The sequence below is a fragment of the Thermobia domestica genome, chromosome 2, assembly GCF_964235325.1.
Source record: "Thermobia domestica chromosome 2, izTheDome1.hap1.1, whole genome shotgun sequence".
In the NCBI taxonomy this organism is placed as follows: domain Eukaryota; kingdom Metazoa; phylum Arthropoda; class Insecta; order Zygentoma; family Lepismatidae; genus Thermobia; species Thermobia domestica.
Genome location: NC_137455.1, coordinates 63,411,103 through 63,421,752, shown reverse-complemented (window position 1 = coordinate 63,421,752; position 10,650 = coordinate 63,411,103). Strand labels below are relative to the sequence as shown.

The window sequence follows — 10,650 nt, the reverse complement described above, 5'->3', positions numbered from 1 at the left end:
TGGCCGAAATAGATGGCATGACAGAAAGGATATCAACAAGAGATTGTAACACGTGACCATTAAGTCAAAACAGCCAGGTATTCAATGTTGTCTTCCACTTTTGTGCTCAATGTTGTCGTCCTACCGTTCCTTAGATGCCTTTCAAAACTAAGATTGAGTACTTCCAAGATAATACTTTAATTCCTAATATTTTAATACTTCAATTCCTAATTTATTTAGTTATTGTATCTTCACTAAACGTTTTATGTATTTTGATAATATGTAAAAATAACCCGGAAACTATCTTATTTGCTTTTTCTCCACCGAGAAGCAGACTTTCTTCTCAATGACAATTTTTGATAGATAAAACAACATCTGTATTTCGTAACTTCTCCCGTAAAAGCACATATTGCAAGACAGCAACCAATTGCAAGCATTATAAAGGCACCAACAACATCATCAATTACTAGCGTTCGAAAATCTTCCTCAATTCTGTGGAAACTTCGTACGGGTAACAAGTTTTTCTTTGGCAAAAATTTATCAACAATGTCTTTTTCCCACTTTACAATTAAACCAGAGTCTCTTAAGTATCTAAGATAAGAGTCGAAACTGTACAATAGCGGTGATCCCTTGTGGAATGGAAATCCTGCGTAAAACTTAATTGCACTTTCTTTCATTAAATGAAGTTCACCCATTGCATCTTCACGAAGATAATCTACATTGCAGATCAGGCCGGAAGTAAGTGTTTCCGTTACTATTGCAACTTCACCTTCCTTTACTAGTCTGTTCATTTCTTCAATATCTGGGACGACCCGGTACCGCTCACCAACTTCTTTTCTTAACGAGTCCTGAGCACCAGACAAAGCCTCCACCCAATAATAGTCCGTTGTTGCCCAACGAAGACCAGCTTTGATAAATTCTTCCAGAGTATCAATAGGAGTATCATACATTGCCACTGTTAGAAACGAAACTAGGTTACAATTGTAGGCAGTGACGAGCAAGATTGATGTAAAGAAGGCCCATGTTAGTAGTTGTCTTACAACGTTAGCTCCTATATTTGGAACTCCAACGCCAATGGTTACACTAATAGAATACAAAAGAGAATAGCTGTACTGTACATACGGAGTTATATCGAGTACAGTACGTTCTATTAGAAGAGTAAATCGCGAAGATAAGAACAACACAATCGAAAAGCAAAGAATAAATCCACCGACTGCTAACCATACATAGCTCGAGAATGGTGAAAATGTCGACCATAAGAATTCTTTATGTTTTGGTTTTGGAGTTAGAAAATTGACTCCAAATTGAATATAAGCAATACTCAAATCAAAATATTGAGCATGTGCCTCACCAAGAATAATAGCCGGGCACCCTGCTTGATATTTGTTTGTCTTGAGGGCTGCAAGGTACGTTCCACTTGATATATTATCCGTTGGTTCTCCCCAATCGATTTCGGCATAATCAACATCCCACGAAAAGTTGTATTGCTTCGAAAATTCCAACATAATCCTATAATCTGTTCCTTCAGGAAATTTTTTATCCATTAATGTGTAGGGACTGTATTCCTTCATCAGCATTTTCAATGTCTTACCATTTAGATTTGTTACTTTCTCTTCTTCCAAGTCTTGTATAACTTCTAATTGATCGTCATCCAACACAGCAAGCGAGTGAAAAGCTTCAGGTTTCAACATGTTTCCGATTGTGTGAGAAAATACGTCACATTTCCGATGTCCATTACTGGTTTGTTGATTAATTAGAAAGTAAACATACGGGAGTTGTTTCATCCAATCCAAATCGAATAGTATGCAAGTGGAATCCAAATCGCCATTATATATCACAATGAACTTGTATGGTTTCCTTTGTATCGAATTAACACTTGCATTGTACGCAGAGAAAAGAAGATCTGATAAATCTTTGCTTGATGCTTGCAAAATAAAAGTTGAACATCCGATATTCATTGCTTGCATAATTTTTCCATTCGTAGTTCCATAGTTTTGATAACCATTAATTGTGTGATGAATAACTGGTATGGCTGTAGTGTAGATTTTGTCAAAAAAATCCTTTGTTAAAGGTTGAGAATGCATAATTACAGAGCATCTATTTTCGTACTGGTAATAGGTTATCAAACTAGTAGCGAGATCTTCCAGACATGAACTGGAGTCATTTTCTCGAATAATAGATGACATAACACTTAGGAGAACACACAGTGATATGATTATATTGAATATCATTGCAACGATCCAAAGACATGAAATTACGACATTGTAAAACTCAATCTCATATTATTTCTTTTTCTGCTCACATCATATATTTCATATCTTAGAACCATTTAAATTTGTTGGTAAACAATAATCGTAAGGAGTCTATGGTGAGCTCATACATATCGGCCGTATGAAATTTTCCCTAAAAGAAAAAATATTAAAAATACAATTTAGAAAATTAATACACTACAGTATAACAAGTGTTAAATTTATATCTAGGAGTAGTATATTGCATGATAATAAAAATAGAAATTACCGGTATTTTTTATTGTGCAGGGTATAATATCATAAGTGTATATACTATTGAGTTTTGCGTTCATGTAAGTGTTGCATATTAGAACATAGAACAAAGAGCTTACAAATATGACACAGACAGTTATGTAAAGAGAGATACCATGTGCAAATAAAAATAGATTGAAGATATAGATTGACATGTTAAGACAAAATTATTAGGTAGATTATAAAGAGATCATTTGCAAATGATATAATGGCCGGACCATGCCCAGAACTTCGAACGATACTCAAGCTCTACAGCAAATTCCAAACGGATATTTGCACTAGGGTTATTGGGTAAATCTCGTGAAACCCTTTTCATTGACTTGCAAGAGGTAAATTATTTGGTAGAGCTATAGAAGACAAGCAAAATAAACATAAACTATTTTTAATAAGGCAACAGATCTAAGATTATGCTTCGCAAAAGTGTGAGGGTAATGACATTACAAGGCTAGCCCGATAGGTATAGTGTAAAATTGAAGTTGAAATTTACAATAAAACCTGAGAATCTGTAGACTGTCCTAAAACAAATCTGATGTGAGAATAAGCAGTTAAGCTTCTACGTAGATCAATGGTCTAATCATTCTCCTTCTCTTAAAACTAATAGATTATTCCAGATGATTATGACTTACATATCTGATGTTGATTCACGTTATCACTGGATGACAGTTTCTCTATCCAGTGGGCTAACAACTTTTCTTTTATAAGACAATCACACCATTTACGTTCATGTTTTTGGCAAACATTGTTTAATTAAAGTCAAAATATACAACATCTTTCTTTGGAAGATATAAAAACACGCCTCTCACAGCAAACAGGACCGATTAACAAATTCTTCGATGACTGACTGTGTACAGTTCCGTTATAGTTCAGATTCGTACTCGAAGCAAAGACCTTGCTTATAGCCTTGGCTGGCGTAGCTTCTTTTCCTGGAATATACTGGTACGTATTCATGAACTGGTGATCGTGGCTTAACAAATAGCTTAGATCAACATATACGTATTTGCAGAAGACAAGTATTAGCAGGACCAGATTTACCTCTAGCCTGGTTCTAGAGACACATCATTCTTAAGGGGAGACGTTAGACGAAAATGCAATAAACAAGACAAAAATTTCAAAATTTCACTAATAATAATAATAATAATAATAATAATAAACATGATGAAAGTCAGAATAAAAGCCCTTCAACCAATAATTCCTTTAACGAGACTCTTCGTTTCAATCATTGTTAATGCAGTAGACAGTTATGGAGGAATCGGCGCGTATTGCTGTTGTGCTGGTATGTGGTTCACCTTTGTAACATCTTATCACAACACAAAATTTTATTAAAATTTATACAAGAATGTTGGAACAAAGTTAAGCACAAAATAAGATAGAATTTAATTTTTGTACTTCGGGACGAGGGGTGGGAACACCTTTCAGTCTGTGGGCAGCAAAATGTTAAATCTGGTCCTCAGTGTCAGGTTTATTGAGGGGAAGTTTAGTTTATCAGTCACCTAATTCAAGAACTATCAAGGTTAAATAATAGCGAAATTTCACATTACCAGATCAGGTCGGCATAATACTAAAACTGTTAGATTGATTATATTTTATGCTCATTATAAAGGGAGCAAAAGAAATAAATGAATGAACAAATACATACCAGAAATAGAAGCAATGAACGGAGTAAAATACGATTTCAACCTCTTGTAGCGATTTTGATTTTAAACATACAAAAATTATTATTCGTTTCGTCTGGTTAAACATTTTTAAGGTACTGTTGTACTCATGTCAACGTATACCATAAATAAAAACAAGCTCTGACGAAAGCAAAGATAGTACAATCTAAGGCTACAGATTATACATTTCAGAAAATGAAAGATCACAGAGATTTCTAATTTTATTTTAAAATTCCTAATATTTAATTATTTAGAAGATAGAAAACATAATATGGGAAGTGGGACAGGAGTAGCTCAGTGGTAGAGCTGCTGTATGAGGGGATTTTGGTTCTGTTGCAACTAGCACCAATTGGGATTTTGGTGGACAAACATCGTTTAACATGACTTTTTTCAGAGTTTTAGTTTTTACTGTGCAATACTATACCACTACACTTCACTTTTATGTTTAGTGAAAATAGTATATTTTATATCTGTGCACATTTGTATATGGCGCAATTTCTCAACAAAATATTTTTATGCTGAGTTGGCAACACTGCTTTACCTATGGTAACACTGTGGTTTTCGATAGTGCATTTTGCTCTTATTATATAGTACAACTTTTGTTTTGACTGCTTTAACGGTTTTTAAGATATTTACTTTAAACGTACATAATTCCATGATATAATTGTTTGGATATTCAAATTTTGAAGTCCCGTAGCTCCTATCCTTCTGGTCTACAGCACCTTAAACTTTGCTCATTTTCATTTCTCATGATACGGTACTCTAACAAATGTGGCAATCAGAATTTAGCGACAACTTGTGAGACCTTCCCGTGTAAGAATAGTTTTCATCTCCTCTCAATACTCACTTTTCAAACCGTGTGTGGCAGAAATAAATCTTATACGATCTTAACACTGATCATCATAGACCAAATCATTAATAGATAGCGATAAGCAGTTTTCTGTAATTTGCTCAATATATCTTTATTACTTTTCTATATTCAGTAATATTTTTTCTACTACAGCCGGAAGTGGTAGATATCGACTATCGTTTCCAGTTGAATATTGATCACCGTCGGCCATTGATCTTTATCCCACTTCAAACTGAAAGAGGTTGAAATTATTGATTTCCGGTTTGAGAATTGATCAGCAAAGTGTTGAATAATAATAAGAATTTGTTCTCTAAGGATGAATAGTTTAATCTCAGACTTTATTTTTCTATTTAAACCTTACGTTGTAGGAATCTATTACTACTTCCAAGTTTAAATTTTGAACTACAAAGATAAAAACGATAAGGGAAAGACCGAAATCACTTTTTTGATGTTGATTCAACATCTTAAGCACAAGTTTCATATCTGACTTTATATTTCATTTGTAACTTTAAGTGGTAGGCATCTATTGATATTTCCGAGTTTCAATTTAATACATATTCATTTTAAGGGTTTATTAAGTAATTGAGTAACACATACTGCATTACAAAACATGATCAATGGCATCTGTCATGTTCTTCCGCAGTAAATGAGAACATAATAACCATTACGCCTAAACGAACAGGTAAATCTAAAAGGATTGACTCTCTATTTTTAGAATTTTATGTTATTTTTATTGAATTCTTTGCTCTATTTCTTACGGTAAGCTCTTTAATGAATATCGATATAATCATTTTAGATGTTACAGATTTATGACTTCTTTCTTTACTGTGCGCGGATTTTAAAACATTAAAACACTTCTTCAGTAAGAATGCAACCATTAAGTGACAAATTGCTCCATTTTCACCAACAAGGTATTGATCCTAAAATCAAGTATATAAGACATTACCAAATCTTCGACATGTCATTTTCTACTAAGAATGCACTAATTCTACATCTACTGCTATTAGATCTACCGACTTCTCTAAAGCATTTGATAGATTATATGACTAACATCTCTTTAGAGAAATTGAGAAATACCGTTTTGAATTATTATTCATTTCTCTTATAAAAAGAATATATACTTACAGGCAGAAAACCAAAACAACCCAATAAACGTCAATATTGGTATTTTTCAAGAAGGATGTTTCACCGAGAACACCGACAATGTTTGGGAGGTGATTCCTTACACCAAGATAAGACAAAAAGTATAGAACAACATGGGTGCACAAATGTTTCCTTTTGGAGTTATAGGCTGCTGAAAACATGAAAAAATAAACTTCAAAGGTCCATAGCTCCATTATAGGACCTACCGTAGTCGGGTCAAGACTTCACATTGCAACTACTACTTGCGCTATCCAAAAACACGTGTTTCAGAGTTCTAAGGTACTCATGCAACAATTTTTATAGAGAGTGTTTGGCTACCGGCATATAATTAGAATTGCTCACCTAATACATGTATGAAAATTGTTACGGAAGTACAACAGGATTACGAAACTTATGTTTGGATAAAGCACGTACTAGTTCCTAAGTGCAGTCTTGACCCGACTGCGGTAGTTATGTCCCATAGTTTTGGAGCTATGGACCTTTGAACGTCATTTTTTTATGTTTTCGGCAGCTTATAAGTCCGAACGGAAGCATTCGTCTTATCTTGGTGTCAGGAATCACCTTTCAAACGTTGTCGTTGTTGTTTTGAAACACCCTATATATCCATCTCAGGATTTACTTTCTAGTGTCCCTGGCTATTATCACAGAATAGCTGTACAGTTTTATATGGATCTCATACACAATTTTTGTTTACTAAATCCAGGAAATATATATTGTTTATAACTGTTATTATATTTGTATTATCAGAGTAGGATGAAAATATTATATGTTCATGGATAATATACTTCTATATATGGTCATTAATATGAAGTAGTGCAATCCGTCAGCATTCTTGGAGTATGGTAGTTTAATAACCTTAAACACATTGTTGAACACACTTATTATATAGTAGCTACAATACGTACTATTCTTATCACTCATCGACAAAAATAACTTGATGTCCTCTGTGAGAATTTATTTTCCAAGAGATCAGCTTTATTCTTTTATGGCGTGTTGCACAAATTCCATTCTTACCATGTGAGCATGTAAAGAGTTAAATAGACAAGAGTTGTTTTCCTTATGGCATCATAAAACCATAACAAATTGCCACAGCATAACTTCATTTGCATATGGAAGAAAATGGAATTGATTTTTTCAATAGAAAACTCAAACTGCACTTTTTTGTGAAGCAGAATTATAATACTGTCTGTGGCTAAGAAGCTTTAATAAAACTCTTCATGTAAACTCATCGATGACACATCGAATACTAAAACACCAACACACAAATCATAAACAGAGCATTTCATCAACGATACAATTCACCGGTAGTATATAATATCGACGGTTCATAACTTTGACACCCACAACTTTTATATCGAAATCATCGACAACTTAAAACTTGACAGCCAAATCATCGTCACCCAAGTCATAGGCAATCAATTCATCGAGAATCAAATCATCGACAACCAAAAAATATATAACCAATTCATCCAAATCATCCTCAGCCAAGTCATCGACAACCAATTTATCGAGAACCAAATCGTCGACAATGAAACCATCAACAACCAAAATATATATAATCAATTCATCGACAGCCAAATAATCGACAATCAAAACTTCGACAACAAAATCATCGATGGCCAAGTTATAGACAACCAAATCATTGACACCCAAAATTTCATCATATATTTGTTGTTTTTAATACATAATACATAGCATACAACCTTGTTGTTTTATATGATTTGTGACGTCCTTATATACTTAACCATAAGTTTCTTGAACAGATGGGAACATTCACTTGAAATATATACTATCTTGAATTCGATTCTCGACAGAATCTGAAATATTTTAATACGTTAAACCTTTAGGAACTCAATAAAGGCTCGACGTCCCATGGCTATAATAATATTGTTACAAACTGACTAGAGTAGAGTTAAATACAGGAAGTGGCTCATTGAACCAGATTTTTTTTCGATTCGTTTATAAATCACATAACACATCACATTATTATTCCACGCCGGGTTTTAGGTCAAAAGATATTTTCTGCTTTTATACTTGTCTTCGTATATTTCAATGAAGACAAGTAACGCCAACATATCAATAGGAAATGTAACAACTAATGGAACTTAATAATGTCAAAAATAGCATATTTTCCTTTTTAGAGTCTACTTTTGGTGGAAGCTCCTGCATCAGACCATTCCAGTGTTACTGAATATTTCTGAAAGTTCTAGAAAATCTTTGTTCTTGTATTTAGGCATAGATTCTGTTCAATACGACTTAATTTTATTATGAAGACATTTTTTACAGAACCCTTTCTAGAATATGTGTTATAAGTTATTGTTGTTGACTCGCGTTTAGTGTCCTATTTATCAGCGGGGCTCTATGAAACTTGGATCTATATTATAAGATGCAATCCGAACTACATGCGCCCTGGACAAAAATTGAAATTCGTTTTCAGAAAACTATTATCTGACCATAGTCAGTTCTTGTTCTTATCCATTGGGGTTGAATCAAACGTTGTACTATAATTGGTATTGGAAAGCAGTGACCATATCACTGTGAATTTCGTGATCTGGAAACAGTCAGATCCGTGACTCGGTTTGGCCCGAACAGACGTGGATACGACGAAACATCAAAATACTATGGAGAATTTGTATGACACCCTTAATCAAACTCTAACATTTCTTGCTGGTCTAGTGGCTAGTTTATTGTCCTTCAGTGTACATAGTACCGGATTCGATTCCTACTACAGTATCACTAAAGTTTTACTTCAAGTATCATTTATTTTCATTAATCATCCATCTCCTTAAGCATAAAGGGTTTAATTGTGGGACGTTAAACTAATTTTTCACTAACGTTAATTTCAGTCTTAAATATAATTCTAGCATACACAATTCTGTCCCCTCTTCTCACTAACTCTGTAGTTGTTTTCCTCTATTGATGTGTATATCAAAACATTGAAAGATAACTACAGGGTCTATAATACTACAAGAGCGTGAGAATTTCAGAAATCATAAGATGTATCATTTTCTTACAAGGGATTGTCAAAATGTGATCAAGTAAGCCAACATAACGTATCGTCTGGAATATAATATACACCGCTGATCATAAATAGTGTTTTGTTGAATATTTCAGCGTAATGTGTGTTCAAATCCCTGCATTACTTTTAGTGTAAGAAGATTGATGAATGTAAAATTATATTTGAAATAACGGAGACTCGGTAGATCAAACAGTGTTACACCGAAAATCAAACATGTGGATATTTGAGTTCGAACAGTCGGCATTATTAATCCTTTAAAATGTTGTAGACCTGATAATTCGGCCACTTCAGTGCTACTAGATCTGTCCGAATGAATAGTTTATTTACATAACCGGATTTACCAGATTAGGACTGCGTTTAGAAAGAAATTTCTGACTTGGTTGATCTGGATAACATCCGCGACCGAAGTGACGCCAAGTTGCAGCAGTAGCAAATTATTTACCAAGCAATAAACGTGTACCATATCAATAACAAAGCAATTTTTGTAAGTTGAGCAATCTAATATAATATTGTGTATATTCTGTGTATATAGAAAACGTATTTGCAATAGCTTATTGTTCAATATAAAAAACGTTTTCTGAACACTTAGTTCTGTTATGCTTTTTTGGGGATCAGCTTTCTTGTAGCCTAAGTGTCAGAACACATGTCACACACAAAGAAATCTTCATCTTCATCAACACCAGTATAGTGACTGTGAGCCCATTCTTGGAACTTCTGACACATTGTTCAACCCTCACCTCCAGCAGATTTTGAATATATGTCATGATAATAAATACACTCGGTATCTGTCATGGATTCGTCGTCAAAAGCAGATGACACTTCACATTTCTCTTTCTGCACCTTACAACTTTTTCGTTTCAAAAATGATTGCCTTCTTTTTAAACGTCATTAATTTTTGAACAGCAGCTTCCAGAAAAGCAGAATGGTTCGATGTTTTTTGCTGGACATCACTTAAACGTAGGCCTATCTCCAAGTATTTCATTATCATGCTCATCTGGATTTCTTGAGCCAAATAAACAAAAACGTCAAAATGATCTCTAAGATAATGGAATAATAATAAGGTAAAATAATCCCGGGAACATTTTGCCTTTTCATATGGCTTCCATTAAATACGTTCTTGTATGACAAAACATAGAGAAGAGTTCCATCTGCATTGCTAAATGTATAGAATTAAGCATTGAGTTTTCAACAAATGGTGTCTCATTTATATTCTAATGCATGCGTTAGTACAAATACAGCAAATGTAAGACTTACCTTAAGAACCATGTTATTAGAATGTTATTTTTTTCCCTTTGGAAGACTAACAAAATGTTTCAAATCTAAAGATAACTGATGAAGGTGGACATCTTATTTTGTGTGACGTAGCAACCACGTGATACCACAGACAGCACCACCGTTTCCATTTTAGGAGTAGGGGATCATTTTACCTGTATGGAGCATTTTACTCATCTCTCCCCTACTTAAATC

At 33.9% G+C, this 10,650-nt stretch overlaps 1 protein-coding gene across 1 annotated transcript; it reads right to left on the bottom strand.

Moving 5' to 3' along the window:
• Window positions 1-284: 284 nt before the first annotated feature.
• LOC145679040 (glutamate receptor ionotropic, delta-1-like) lies at window positions 285-2,165 on the bottom strand. The gene has a single exon (XM_081749640.1). It carries the CDS (start codon window positions 2,163-2,165, stop codon window positions 285-287), a length of 1,881 nt encoding a protein of 626 aa, XP_081605766.1.
• Between the last annotated feature and the right edge of the window lie 8,485 nt (window positions 2,166-10,650).